Source organism: Octodon degus, unplaced genomic scaffold, assembly GCF_000260255.1.
Source record: "Octodon degus isolate 3935 unplaced genomic scaffold, OctDeg1.0 scaffold00080, whole genome shotgun sequence".
Lineage (NCBI taxonomy): Eukaryota > Metazoa > Chordata > Mammalia > Rodentia > Octodontidae > Octodon > Octodon degus.
The window spans coordinates 8,381,217-8,396,826 of record NW_004524656.1 but is presented as its reverse complement, the minus strand read 5'-3'; the positions used below and the strand labels follow the sequence as shown (position 1 = coordinate 8,396,826).

Genomic DNA, 15,610 nt, shown 5'->3' with positions numbered 1-15,610 from the left:
ATTCCAGCGCTTGGGAAGCTGAGGAAGGAGGACAGCAAAGAGTTCAAGGTAAGTCTGAACTACAGTGAGACACTGTCTCAAAAAAAAAAAAGTTGGGGGGGGTAATAATTTAAAAGTTCAACCCTTTAAATTTTTATTCATTTGTACTTTGTGTTTTTAAAAAATTCATTGTAGTGTGTTTCGAATGCTTTTTTATCATTTTTGTCATTTTTAAAATACATGAATATGTACTGCATTTATGATAGGCACTTTAAATACCTACTATACAAACAGAAGGCCAAAAGTTTTCCTTTCCCCAATCCCCTCTGTCTCACTCCTCCAAAAGAACACTGTTGGTAATTTATCAGTCTTCACCAGCAGTATTATGCAGTAAAAATACAATGTGATCTGCACATGAAATTTTAACTTTTCTAGTAGTGACATTTAAAAAAGTAAAAAGGGAGAAAATGATTCTAATAATACTTATTAAGATTAACTGCTGTTTTATATGCCACAATAATGCCCAAAATATTATCATTTCAATAATCTTAAAAATTGTCAACAGCTTGAGTTATCTATTTAAATAAAATTTAAAATTCAGTTCCTAAGTCTCTCTTGCCACGTTTTGTCCTCACCTGTCTCGTGGAGCTGGTGTCTATCATATTGAACAATACAGTTCCAGACCTCTGTTATATTTTACAGTAATTAATTACTTTGAATTGCTTTCTTTTTAATGCCCTATGCGGACAACGATAACAGTGATTCATTTCCCTTTTTTTCAAATTTTTTTTATTAAAGAGTAAAAGAAAAATGAGGAAAATAGACCTAAAAAGCAGCTGATCTCCTTTTTAATAGTTTCATACTGCATTTGTACACATTAACTTTCAAATCTAACAGCTTTTTTGATCATTTTTCTTTTTAGAAACTATATACCACAGGTATCGCCCTACTGTTAAACTCCCTATATTGAATTACATGACAAAAAGCAACCCATCTTTAAAAAAAAAAGCACTAAAAATATATGCAGGTGTTTAAGAAATTTTTAAATAGTGCCAGGTTGTGCATTTTCTCTTTGTATTACCATTCCTTTGATTAACTGCAAATGTTTTTTCATAAACTTTTTAGATGTTCAAAAACCGCTTCCTCTACAGAATCCACTGAACATCATCCTAGGAACCCGACCAGAAAACTGCGCTGCTACCTCTATCACAGGTCAGTCACCTTGGGAATAACACTGTATGATCAATGACAATATCTGCCAGAAAACAAAACGAAAAGATTAAAAGAAGGTACTCATGGTTCAAAGCCAAGGCTGGAGAAGGAAAATTTTTGTAAACTAGTAGAACCTTGGGTAATACAGACAAGCTTGCAGGACTCAGCTATGAGGTTAACAACTGCAGGTTCACCTTTTGAGAAAGTTAGCCTAAGCCCCTTGATTACTTTATGATGACTTATTTTTTAATTAATTTATTAATTAATTTTGGTAGCAGGGGTGGAACTCAAGACCTTGAACTTGTCAGGCAGGCATTTATGCCACTGAGCTATCTCCCCGGCACTAGGATGACTTATTTTAAAAGATGAGATCAAGAAGTTTATTCAGGCTACAAGGACAGGAAGAGAGCTGAGGTCAAGACAGCTGTGAGCTCACTGGCTAGGCCGGCAGGCAGCACCAGACACGTTCACAAGCTTGCTTCTTAGGCACAGTGTGCTGCTCGGCCTACCTTGGTCTCACCCGTTTCCACAGGTCTGCTCCTGCTGGCCTAACTCATTTCCTCATGTGAACTACTGACGCCAGTGAAGTCCTCTGAAGCCACAGCCTGACGCCCACACACTAACAGTGTGGCCCCCAGCCCATCCCCATAAAATCAAGAGGCATGCCCAGCGCCCACGCCATGAACGTGCTTTCTCCAGTCTCACACACAGCCCTACCACTGGGTCAGAAGCTGGTTTACTGCAGATTAACAGTAGCAAACAAACGAGTGGGTGGGTGGCCACTTCCTGCAGAACCTAGAGGTGACTGTTCTGATGGAAAGCACTAAGCAGAGCTGACTCTGTGCACAGGCAGGTCTTGCTGTGGCCAACACGTTGCAATCTGAGAAGCACCCAGAAGCCCCACCTCTCCCAAAATATCTCTTCTACCAACTTGCAAAGGCACGGTCCTTTTCTCCTATCTGGCTTGAAATCCTAGCCATCAGACTTACTGCTTTTGCAATAAAGCCAGAGAATCATTTGGAGATGGCATGCAACAGGCATCTTTCTTAGGAAGGTAAAACAAAGCTGTAACAGAAATCTCTTCTAGGACATAGAATCTGCCTCTGGATTATCCAAGTAATTAAATGCTATCTCAGAAAACTAAGTCCAGGACCATAATAAAATAAATCAATGCAAGAAATCACACTGAGAATATCCTTTGTCATCACAACTCATAACATGATCATAGGAATTAATTTTTAAATAACATTTTACAAAAATAATATTTTATTCATCTCGAGCTTTTTAATCTCTCAAAATTCTATTCCTTTTGTAAAAGGCTTTCCAATCTTGATTTAGGATTCTGACCTAAATATAGGAAGGTCTTGTCACCTTCTGAATAATCTTGGTCAGTAACTCTTACTGAAAAAGTCAGCAAGTTTTAAAGAACAAATAAAAACGACCCACCTGGGAAAGCACATGTTAACAGCCAGGGGAAACAGAAAACTGTAAAACCAAGCGAAGACAAGGAAGAAAGAAGCACGCAGGACAGACGTGGAGACAAAGGGAGCCCCCGACGCCCTAGTCCCCAAAGGTACCCTGTCACCCTACCTGGTAGAGCCGGATGATGTGAGGGTGGCACAGCATCTTCATAATCTGAACTTCCCGGAAAATCTTCTTCAGGTTCTCCTCATCCAGCTGCGACTTATCTATGATCTTGATAGCGACCTGACAATAAAGGAAGCTGTGTTACTCCGGTGCACTATTAAGAAGCAGCTTACTTGGGAGAAGTAAATCCATTTTAAGACATTATATCATACAAAACTAAACTGTATTACACAAATTAAAAACTGCCAATATTTTGTTCTTGGGCTATCAGCAAGGAAAATAAATTTGCTTTTTTAAATAAAACAGAAAATGAATTCACTGCTGTTTCAAAGGAATAGACTTCAAAAGCTAGTGGGTCTATTGAAAAAAAAAAGTTTATAAAGTAAACTCCCACGACAACACGCTGTGTAACGCCACAGACGTGGCTACGGTCTTGCTCAAGCAACGCTTCAGGTCAGAAAGGAAGAGGCAGGGTCTCTGGCGCCACAGCAAGAAGCATACAGCACAGAACACAACTTCTCTGTCAGACCTACTAGGACTCTGCGGGGGGCCTTCCACCACTCAGCAGGCGCTAGTAAAACTCAGGAGCTGTGCGGTGGCCATGGCGCTGGGCTGCGACAGTGGCAGCACATCTGAAGTCTACTCGGTGCTCTTCAATCATTCTCAGTGGTGTGTAGTACTAACTCATGCAAACGTCTTAAAGCCCATATTATTATGAACCTTAATTTGCTAATGCAGAAATTAAGGTACACCAGTAACCCAACATAAAGTCATCTACAGTTAGCACAGGACTCAGGTAGGTTGGCCTTAACAATGTTATAAAAATATGAAAATCTTTCAACCTAAAAAATACCTTCCTTTCTGGCCCATTATTTTGAAGATACCGAGTGTCACTTGCATTTTCAAACAGAATGAAAGATGAAAGACTTCATTTTAATCTACTACACCTAAATTTTCTCATCATTTTCAGTGAAATAACTAATAGTTGTCTTATCTCAATATTTCTATGTCCCAGTTTAATTACTTAATCAATACATAATCAATATTAGATGAAAACTAGGGACTAGGCAAACCTTAGTACCCTGCAATCCTTAAAATTCTACGATTCTATACACTGGGAAAACGAAGGAAACCAAGCAAAATGAGCCGAGCAAAACTGCCACAGCAAAAATGTCTAGCTCAGAGAAATAAGGACAGTACAGAATATATAAGGTAGAGCACCTAAATACATGAATGACTGGCATTAAGGTAACTTTACCTGGAATTATTCCACAAGTGTCAGAGGAGACAAATTCTAGCTCAAGGCCAAAAGTGCTTATTAAGCCTTGCCTACTGATGGAATGTGATGAACTGTGTGTAGCTCAAGCTCCACCCAGCCAATCAGATACAGCCTGAAGTTCAAGGAATTCACAAGCTAGTAGTGGAAAGGGGTGTGTGAAATAGATAGTACAGCACTGGGAGTAAAGTCAATAGAGCTGGGAAGAAAAGACAAAAACAGAACGCATCCACTATGAAGACAGAACTGGACAACAGAAAGACCTGGGAGAGTTCAATGAGGAGAAGCAGCATACCTGATAATGTCTGATCTCCTAAGTCTTGAACCTCACAAGCCTTGACCACTAGCATCTCCATTTCTCATTACTACACACAGAACCTAAACTCTGTTCCCGCATCTCTCAGAACAGTTCTCAAAACAAAAATATGATAAAAACCTCCCTCTGTAGAACAAATATCTGGGTCTTAGTACAGTGACACCTCAGTTCACAAACAAAGGTAGTTGGCAAAATTTTGTTTTTGTTTGCAAAAATCTATGTTGGGTGACAAACACGACCATGCCTATCTTTTCCAAAGTCATGGAAGAAATTAAGTTTATGAACAGAGGTATCACCGTACTGCAGAGAGCTCTCGTACACCAAGCAAGCTTGGGCACCCACCAACTAACACTCATGGCAGAACTTGCAACTGAAATGGCTCTGAAGTGGCGAGGGATTGTCTCTGGTCTCAGGGAGCCACATTTGCTCACTTCAAAAGAAATATGAGGGACACAAGATTCAACTCAGCAGTACAACACGTGCCTGGCAAGCATGAGGTCCTGAGTTCAATTCCTGATCTTCCCCAAGCCCCCCAAAAGAAATACGGTTCTCTGTGTGTGGCCCATTGTGCAGAGGCCAAAGCACATATCTCAGGAGGGGGCTTGAGCAGTGAGGCTCGCACCTGAAGCCGGCCTACCTTCACAGCCTACTAACTGAAGGCATGAAAGAGTAATGGCAGCAGGCGGAGGGTGCTTCAAGGCAAACGACCAAATCTTTCATGTTTTCAACCTCAAGAGAGTGCTAGGCTACACTGTGATCCAGGGACTCAAATAGTGAGGCCACCACGATTCACAGTGAACGCATTCTGAAATTCATTCACTTTCTGAGGCATGGGGTCTTATACAGGTACACAGAAAACAAAATGTAATCATCTGAGAACAGAATTGGCTCTTAGGGTCTCACAGCCCATACCATACCATGTACCCGACAGAAACTTCAACAGCAAGAGAAAAGTTTAGTATAGATGTAGTTTTATACTTTTTAACAAATACATCTGAACTCACATGAAAGAGATATGGTTCTACATATTGAAATCTATTCTCTCCTCTTGGGAAAAACGTTATATACAAAACTATCCTAGAAGATGGAAAACAGATTAAGTTTTAATACATTAAAATATCAGATTCTCATCTACTCTTCAGCGCCAGGAGATTTAAGATTATAAGCAATACTGAAAGGTAAGGTTTTGCCTAGCAGAGGACAGTAAAAAAAAAGCAAGGAGTGTGAAGCCAAGCTAACCTGGATGCAAAACTGTGAAACTATTCTTCAATGCGTCACACTGAACTGATTATTTTCTGTTTCTGTGGCTCCTTATCTATAGCACACGGGCAACAGTGGAACCTTGTTCAGAGTTGCTGGCAATTAACTCAGCTACTGCACGCACTCTGCTTGCTGCAGCACCTGGCGCGGGTGAGCACGCAGCACAGCAGGAGATACTCGGCTTTACCACATTTCATTTTCTCCAGCGTCAGTGACTTGCAGCTGACCATAGTCTGAAACTGTTAAACGGAAAATACAAAAATAAACAATGTAAAAGCTTTACCCTGCACACTACCCTGAATAGCAGGAAATCTTGCACCACCATCCTGCTCCGCAGGCCCGGGCAGGAAGCAATGCCCCTCCAGAGCACCCAGGCCGCAGGCGCTGTCCTATCAGTCACTCAGCAGTCAGCCTGGCTACCAGCTCAGCCGTCCCAATACCACAGCGCCCGCGTTCAGGAAGCCTTTATACTACTTCCTAATGGCCGGAAGAAAGAGAGGGGCGATACCGCCACTTGGATATGCCAAAGAGAACTGCAAAGTGCTTCTTCTACATGAAAAAGTGAAAATTCACATCTTAATAAGGAATTATATGTTTTAGTTGCTCAGCTCTATAGTAGGTAAATTTTTGAGATGACGTGCTTAAATTTCATAGTATAATGCTGTGACTATTATTAGTTATTATCAATCTCTTACTTTGTCTATATGTAAGCTTCCTCAGAGTAAGTATGTATACAAAAAACAATACTATTAGAATTTGGTACTATTGGGGCCAGGGAGATGGCTCAGTGGAATAAGCGCTTCCCTGGCAAGCGCAAGGGCCTGAGTTCAATCCCCGGTTCCACCAAAAAAAAAAAAAAAAAAAGAATTCGGTACTATCTCTTCAGTCATCTGCTAAATATCTTGAAATGTCTCACCCATGAATAAAGGGGAAACTACCATGTACATAATTGCAAGCACTACTATTGTTCACTTTTTATTGGAATGGGGCCTAAATTTTAGGCATTCCTTGGCACACATTACATCTGCTTCACTAAGCAACATAATTATGGATCCAAAACACCAATTCATTATTCAAGAAACAAGTTGGTAGGCTAAAAGGCAAAACAGCTAATAACTTGCAGGGACATTCAGAACAACTGACTGCTGCCAGCTGATGTGGAAAGAACAAGGAAGGAACGGAGCTGGGGGGAGAGGGATATGTTCCATTCAGGAAAGTCACACGGAACCACACAACAGAACCTCCTGCCTGAGAGCTGTGCAGCAGGCAGAGGGGTCCACTTCTTCACAGGCAGGCCAGACCCCATGAGCCCCGTCAGGGAGCCAGCATTCAGAGAAGGATGCACAGGGCTACTTGGCAATGGCCTACGGCCTAAAGGCCAAATGAGAGCAGGAGGCAACTTCCTGAAGCTCAGCGCCTAACTTCCCTACTAACTGGAGAGGGAAGTTTTCTTAAAAAGCAGGAAACTACCAGTGGGACGGAAAAGATACTAACTAAGTCAGAGACGAGGGGGCTGGCGTAAAGCCATGCTTACTTCGGAAACATCTGAACTGAATAACACAAGTTTTCATAGGCACAGATGACTGGACGGTGTACAATGAACACTCCCAGAATGAGTGGCACCACACCTGTACTCCCAGCACTCTGAGGCTGAGGCAGGAGGACCACAAGTCTGAGCTCAGTCTGCGCAACTTAGTGACAGCCTGCCTCACAATAAAAAGTAAAAAAGGGCCGGAGGTGTGGCTAAAAGCCAAGGTCGAGGGTTTAATTCCTAACACCATCAACCACACACAAAACACTTGTTCCCATACTTTGACCTTGCCAGGCAGGCACTTAGGCTGCTAAACTATCGCCCCAGCCCTAACAATACAAACTCTAAAAGAGTATGTTAAGATTGGAATTAAAAATCTAGGGCTGGGGAGATAGCTCAGAGGCATAACTACCTGGCTAGCAAGAGTAAGATCCTGAGTTTGATCTCCAGTACCAAAAAAATAAATAAATAAAATTTTTAAAAGTCTATGAATTATATAACTTATACTTACGTATGAAAATTACAACTAAAAAAAATGAAACTTTCATCACATTACCAAAAGATGGTAGGGGCTGGTAATATGGCTCAGTGGTCTAAAGCACCTACTTAGAACAAGCTTAGCAAAGCACCTGGTTCAATCCCCCAGCACCACATGCCAGCCAGCCCCGCCCCCTGGTGGGCTGAGCTGGCCACACACACACACACACACACACACACACACACACACATAAATAAATAAAATTAAAAAAAAAAAAAAAGATGGTATATTTCCTAGTTCACCTATTCCAGCACACAGCCCTGTGAATTTTTTTTTTTTTTTAGCCTTGTGAATTGATACTCTAATGTTAAACATTAATGAAAGGCCTTAGGAATTTCTCTCCCTAGACATTTCCTTCAACAAACTCTTCTTAAGTTGGCACATGGAAAGGGCAAAAAAAAATTAAATTCAGAGACCATGCCCAAGTCATAGTTCTTTATTATTCATTCTAGAGGGGGGAAAATAGCCATTTCCCCCTTTTAGTTTCACTTCTAAAATTATAGTTCCTTTAGCTCTTACCTCAATTTCTGCAAGCATAATAATGCTTACTAGGAATGGAGTTTAAGAAAAACAGTGGTCTCCTCACATCACACAATAATACACTTGCATATTCTGTGACTGCATTCACAGGCAAGATGAGGGGACTGGAAAAAAAAAAAAGCCAGTGAGCCCGGGCAGCTTAGAATTAAGAAGTAAACAAAGCTCCCTTCTTCCTCACCCCTGTCCTACAGAAACAAACCTGTAACAGTCGGGCTTCACGGATATGCTTTTAACAAATGGACTGTTTAAAAAAGATTATTTAGGAGGAAAAAAACCCAAAAACAAAGAGGCCAGGCTAGCTGCCCTCCCATCTGGCCTCCAAATTGTGAATAAGTTCATTTTCCCTGTTGTTTCCAACCCCCGCCCCACCCTTGGCAGGGGGAGCCTTTTCAAAAGCAAAGACCACAAGAGCTCAAACTTCCCCCATGAAGAGAATCATTCCCTTACACTGGAATGCAAATACATGTATAATAACTCGGAGACAGTAAATAGACTGCATGCTTTTAGGCAGGAAAGCGAAAGCATGATGACAGTTCAGAGGACTTTTTCCAGTATTTTCTTAAGGAAAGAAGTTCTATTTCTCATTGAAATATCTTATTATTTAGGCAGATAAATACTGTTCGTTTTTTGAGACAATGTGTGGCTATGTAGCCCAAGCTAGCCTTGAACTCAGAAGGACCCTCCTGCCTCAACCTCCTAAGTGCTGGGTTTAGAGGTGCGTGCCACCACACCTAGCCAGATAAATATTTTGTCATAACGAACGTTTTCTCAATGGAGTTTCATTTTTTTTCCTTCTCTTTTGGTTTATAGTCCAGGCTGGCCTCAAACTCAAGATACTACTGTCTGAGTCTCCCAAGTGCTAGAATTATGAACATGAGCTATCAAGCTCAACTTACTTTTCTGTTTGGAGACAAGGTCTGGCAGGCATTGGACTCACTGCATAGCCCAGGCTGACCTAGAACTTGGGGCAATACTCCTGCCTCAGGCATGTGCCACCACAGCCGGCCTTGAAGCTACATTTTTATATTAACTATTAATAACAATTTTATTTTCCACTTCTATGACAAATCTTATTCTAGATTGTTCTAAGCTCTATTCTATAATTCTTTTGTGCTTGAATTATACAGTCTAATATGCCAAGAACCAGTCACATGGGACTACTGAGAATTTAAAATATTGCTCGCTAAAGTGCCCGCTTAGGCCGAATGCAGTGGCTGGGGTTTGATCCCAGCATGCCCCGCCCCGCCCCCAAGCTGAGATAGTGGTTGAGACTGGGTGTGGTGGCGTGCCCCTGTAATCCCAGCACTTGGGAGGCTGCAAAAAGGAGACTCACTACGAGTCTAATCTAGTAGCGGACCCTGTAGACTCTGTACTAAATACATAAAAAAAAACAAAATATTGCTAGATTATATCGTTAGGATGTAAAACACACAACCAAATTTACAAGACTTACTACTAAAAAAGAAACGTAAGCTATTTCATTGTTAAGTTTTTAAACTGGTTATACATGAAAATGGTAATATTTGGATAGTATGCTAAACAAAATATATCATTAAACCCAATTTACCCATTTCTTTTTACTCTTTTAATATGACCATCAGAAAATGTAATAAGTTTTCTTGAGATTATAAAAAAATTTGTTATTTTATATATGTTATATTCTTTCATATTACATAAAGTGTGTGTGTGTGTGTGTGTGTGTGTGTGTGTGTGTGTGTGTATACCTGTGTGTCTGTGTGTATGTCTGTGTTCACTCCACTGGATAGCATTAGCCTAGAAGATGTCAAAAAGCCAGACAAATCAACCTAGTGGTTCAAGGAGGAGGTCCAGGAAAATGACTTCTGAAACAGTTGACTTGGTACTGAGCACTGCCAGATAGCCCTCTCATGGAAACTTGACCCACGTCACAAGGCACTAGGTGTACAAACATGGCCATGGGCAAATCTCAAAGATGGTCGCAGAAGTTCTATTCTAAGAACTCAATTTAATTCCCCTAAAAGACTGTTTACTGAGGGGCTGGGGAGATGGCTCAGTAGAATAAGCACTTGCCTGGCAAGCGCAAGGGTCTGAGTTCAATCCCCGGTTCAACCAAAAAAAAAAAAAAAGACTGTTTATTGAACACCTGACTGGTTTACAGCTCCACAGCACACCTGGGCCATGCCCTGGTGGCCTTTCTCAAGGGGGTCCTCTGGAGCACATCAAGAGCCCAAAGACAGCCATTCTCAAGCTTTCTGGTGTCAGCACTCCTAGCAAAAGTTATTAAGGGGAAAGAAATTATTGCAAACATTAAAAGAACTATTGCTATGCAATGTATTATCATATTTACTTGGAAACTAATTAAAATCAAAAATTAAAACAAAATTTTTTTTAAAAAGCACACATCTCCTTAGTCATCAGAGGAAATACATCATCACACACATGCAATCTCTCAACATCTCCTTTTTTTTTTTTTTTTTGCGGAACCAGGGATGGAACTCAGGCCCTTGTGCTTGCCAGGGAAGCGCTTATTCCACTGAGCCATCTCCCCGACCCAACATCTCCACTTTTTGATTGTGAGAGCAAGACTGAAAAGTGTTTATGTCTTAACATTTTTTTTTTTTTGGGGGGGGGGAGGGTGGAACCGGGGAATGAACTCAGACCCTTGTGCTTGCCAGGGAAGCACTTATTCTACTGAGCCATCTCCCCAGGCCCTGTCTTAACATTTTACCTTGGAGACCCAGTAAGAGTTTTAGAGACTCCAAGGTCCCTGCATCAATTGTGAAAACACATAAGGTATCAACCGTACACAATTAACTCACTTCTATGCATCTAGAAAGATCCCATTTTGGGGAGAACTGAAAAAACATTCACTCAAGTTTTTTTCTGTAGAACATATTTTTTTTTCACAGCAAAGCTGGAAATAGCTGACTAGAAAAATAATTTAAATTCCTTTGAAATCAGCCTTGATGAAAAAAAAATTTTTTCGTGTGGAGTTTTTGTTTTTTAAGATTACTAAAAAAAAAAAAACCAACCCAAGTTTTAAAAGCCCCAAAGCAATACAAACTACACAAGCTGGACTCTCGCTAAACTTGCCAGGCACTAAATGGTCAGAATTAATAATGTACCACACAGCCGAGGTCAAAATACAAACAGACTAGCCACATTCTTGGGAAGATTCTGGCCTTTGTCTCAGAGCCAGTGTCTTAACTGGCGTCTGTATTAAAGTTTGTAACAAATAGTTAAATCAAGTATTAATGGGCAACCAAGGATGCATATTTGGAAAGGACTGATTACTGTATTCATTTTACACACCAACCACAACTGTTGCTGGGGAAATCGCAGCTGGGAACCTAAGGAATGGCTGGGACGCAAAGAAGCTGGCCTGCTCCAGGCTAGAGGGCTCCACCGGCCAATGGAGATAAGGGGAGATTAGGGCGGTCAGTTTTCCAGGAGCTCCAAAGGAGGCAGAGGCTGTAATTTAAAATATCTAGCATTCTGGGGGGTTAAGTGGTTAACCTTTTGTTTTTCTGTATTTCTCTGGGCTGTACTACATGGTGAATGTAAGAGTTCATGCCTTTACAATGTCTGCAGGAGAAACCAGAGATCTTACTCAAAGTGGCAAAATACACTATGAATGTATTATTCTTGGAAGCATTTCTGGGTTGGAACATGGTACAATGTGCACAATTAATAAATGGTGTCTGAAGCAAAGGAAATGTTCTAGTGATTACCTGAAATTCAAGGCACAGAAAGGAAATTTTCAAAGACAAATAGAAGTGATTTCTCGGTTGCAGTAATTCCCATCTGGTTAACATTTACCCCCTCAGAAAGAGGTCCCAGAAACCTATCAAATGTTACGGCAACTCTCTTAGACATGACATTATTACTGTTGTTTCTTTCCCTCCCCCCCCCCTTCTTTTTCCTTGAAGAAAGAGCCAACAATGTTTTGTATGGCTTATGGAGGACTACAAAATCCTCTTAGCCTGTACGTTTAAATGAACTGGACAACAGATTTTTTTTTTAAGTAGAGAAAACAGTAACAAGGACAGTCGGGTAATGTTACACAAAATACCAGTTCAATTTTCCCTTTTCAGATCTTCATTCAGCCTGACCAATCTCAGGAGTCTGAGAGAGAGATGCACTTAGAATGAGACTGACGGCTTAGCTCTGAGGTAAAGAGCTGCTGCAGGGAGGGAGGCCACCAGCCGTGGAGGAGGGAAGGCGGGAGGCAGGGAAGCCCAGGAAGGCAAACAGGAAGCGGCTGGTTTTCAGGCCTGGAAGCTTGTTATCACTGTGTCACACCGCCAGCCAGAGAGATGGTGAGTACAAAGGAAGGGTTAGGCATAAACGAGTTAGGGTGCGCAGGTACCGTGGTAGAACCCACAGAATGAAGAAGCCGGTTCTAACAGTTCAAAACAGTATCCAAGAAAGCGGAATAATGACAAAACAACCACTGTAACAGAAACATTTTGAAATCAGAAATAAAACCATTCAGAAAGAATGAAAGAAGAAAAAAGAAATAAAACCATTCAAAGAAACTGTTAACCCAGAGAAAAATTTAACAGTTATGGTGGAAAAGTAAGCTATAAAAGACTAAGTTTCAGTCCTAAAGAAAAAAAATTAGACATGTGATGAAAACTTGCCAAACGGGGGTTAGAAGAGGAGGGGAGAGGCTAAACCAACCCCAAGATCAACGCTGTTAATGAAGCGCACGCTGCTCTCCCCGGGGTGCCAACTCACAGGTACAAATAACAGCCTCACAGAAGGACCCTGCTCTTCCCAAGAACAGCCTTGTCAAGGAGCCTGAGCGCTGCTCCGTACACCTAGATTCAGTACCTGGAACACTCAAAACGCCTCACAGCACCAGCTGAAAAGCAGGCCAAACTCAACTATCAAAACTTTCTTAGGGGCCGGGGAGATAGCTCAGTAGAATAAGCGCTTCCCTGGCAAGTACAAGGATCTGAGTTCAATCCCCAGTTCCACCAAAAAAAAAAAAACTTTCTTAAACCTCCTGCATAGACATTACAGGAGGCCTCCTGGTAGCCTCACAACAGTAACGCTGTCAGGTTCCTATGTTAAAGTTGTTTCAAGTGATACTAATACGCTCAAGGCTGAATAACACAGTCCGCAAATAACAGCAGGAATGTGAGCAAACTAATGATAAACAGGTGAAAGTATATTCTAAATCCCCTCCTTTTTTTTAAAGTTTTTTAAGTGCTTGGTGCTGTGCTGAGGACCAAACCCAGGGCTTCCAGTGTGCTAGACAAGCGTTCTACCACTGAGCTAAATCTCCAACCTTTAAATACCTTATTTTTGACATCTCTTGATTATTTGATAATGCAAAGTAAACAAGAAGCATCTCTATTAGGTAGTTTTTGTTTATTTTTTGGGTTTTTTTTTTTTTTTTTTTTTTTTAGACAGGCTCTCATCATGCAGTTTAAGCTGGTCTTGCACTCACTAAGTACCTGAGGCTGGTCTTGAACTCAGAGCAATCCTCCGGCCTCTGCCTCCTGAGCACTGGGATCACAGGCATGCAACACCTTGCTCAGCATCTTAACTACTTTCTCTTTTTTCTAAGATTGATTGATTAATTGACTGATTGACTGATTTATGTGGCACAGGGTCTTGCTACAAAGCTGGGACTCACAGTGATTCTCCTGTCTCAGCCTCCCCAGAGCTGGGATCACAGGCATGTGCCACCACACCTGGTTTCAGGCCAGCACAGCATGCAGTACCCAGGATTGAACCTGGATCCTTGCACTTGCAGGCACTTAAACCACCAAGCTATCTCCCCAGCCTTCAACCACTTTTTTCTGAAGTCTTATTTACCACATCCTTAGCTGCCAGGAACATGAGCTAACTGCTTGTGAATAGGTGCATCTTTGTCAAGCATGTTCATCTGAGTGGTTTTGCTGCTGGGCTATCTTAGCATTCAGCCCAGAGTGAAAAGCCTGCATCCCTGTGTGCATCAGGAACTTGACACCAGTTACCTTCCAAGAGGCTTTCCTAATCACAGCTGCACACCAGCACAGCTGGCAGCTAACACCTCTCTAGAATTCCATCAAAATGAAAATGTTCTGTGTGACAGCTTTCTGTATTTATTCTAGTGTCAATGAGTTCCTCATTAGTAACCATCACATTTTCCAGTAAAACAAATTTATTTCCATGATGAATGGTGGTAATTCAAGTGACGAACAGCGTAGCTTACACAGCCTAAGTCAATCTTGAGAAAGTCTGGTAAACAATTCTCCAATTTCTAATACTTATTTTAAAAATGGAAAGGGAACTATAGATAACACTGCCATAGGGGACAAAGCTGAAAATTAGTTCCATTAAAATAAACTCATTATTGCATGGGTGAGACATGACCACAGTAAATGTCAAAACACAACTGCATGAAGTACAAGCTGAATATGAGACTTTGCACTTAATGAGATTGTTTCTGTTTTGTCTTATTAGATTCCTTGTATCCTAAATACTGACCTGCAATGATAGTCCTCAACTGACAGCAGAGTACCAGTCTAAAATTTCAAAAAGCTTTTAAAGTACCACTGAGAATTTTACTTATAATAAATTACTGCAGGGGCCGAGGAGATGGCTCAGTACAATAAGTGCTTGCCTGGCAAACGCAGGGTCCTGAGTTCAATCCCCTGTTCCACCAAAAAATAAAAATAAATTACTGCAAATTAGTTCGTTAAAACAGTGAATATAGCTAATAGTGAAGTTTTTTAAATCATTAAAAGCATGCACAATTGAAAAAAAATCCATCTATTACACTGTCTGCTGGGCCCTTTTTTCAATATTTTCTGTTTGGTTTTCTCTGGTTTTTTGAGACCACATCTTAGCACGTAGTTCAAGCTGGCTTTGAACTCTTTATGTAGCCCAGATTGGCCTCCAACTCATGACAATCCTCCTGCCTCAGCCTCCAAAGTACTGGGATTACAGGTATGTGATGATACTATTTTTTAAGCAAATTAACATGACCCCTAACTTACTGCCAAAGAGATTCAAAAGCACCTGGACATATTACAAATGCTACCACTTAAGATAAACACATTTGCTTAAATATTATTTTAGAAATTTAACAGACCGTAAGGATGAGGTCTGGGATGAGAAAAATTAAGCAAAAATCTAGACAAATCAGAAAAAAAAAAGTTAATTGATAATAACTATGACTTTGTACTGAAATAATTCTCTCTCCATATTTAAAAATCTGAATTTTTCTGTAGTCACTGGGTCAATTTCTTTATAGATCAAGTTGGCATTTTTGGAAACAAAGTCAAAGATAATGTTCACAATAAATCAAAAGTACTGAGCAGAAATAGCATGAAACAAGGAGCTCTGTGTAGAAAGGATATAAAAACTGTCACATACAAACAGTGGAACTTTTTA

General features: G+C 40.8%; 1 protein-coding gene across 3 annotated transcripts in view; it reads right to left on the bottom strand.

Annotated features, from left to right (window-relative positions):
* Sik3 (SIK family kinase 3) overlaps positions 1-15,610 on the bottom strand; it is a 260,504-nt gene that overhangs the window by 107,742 nt on the left and 137,152 nt on the right. For all 3 annotated transcript variants that reach the window (XM_004636479.3, XM_004636480.3, XM_023721083.1), the window contains exon 2: positions 2,782-2,898. In XM_004636479.3, coding sequence (XP_004636536.1) covers positions 2,782-2,898 — 117 coding nt within the window. The remainder of the gene's footprint in view (positions 1-2,781; positions 2,899-15,610) is intronic.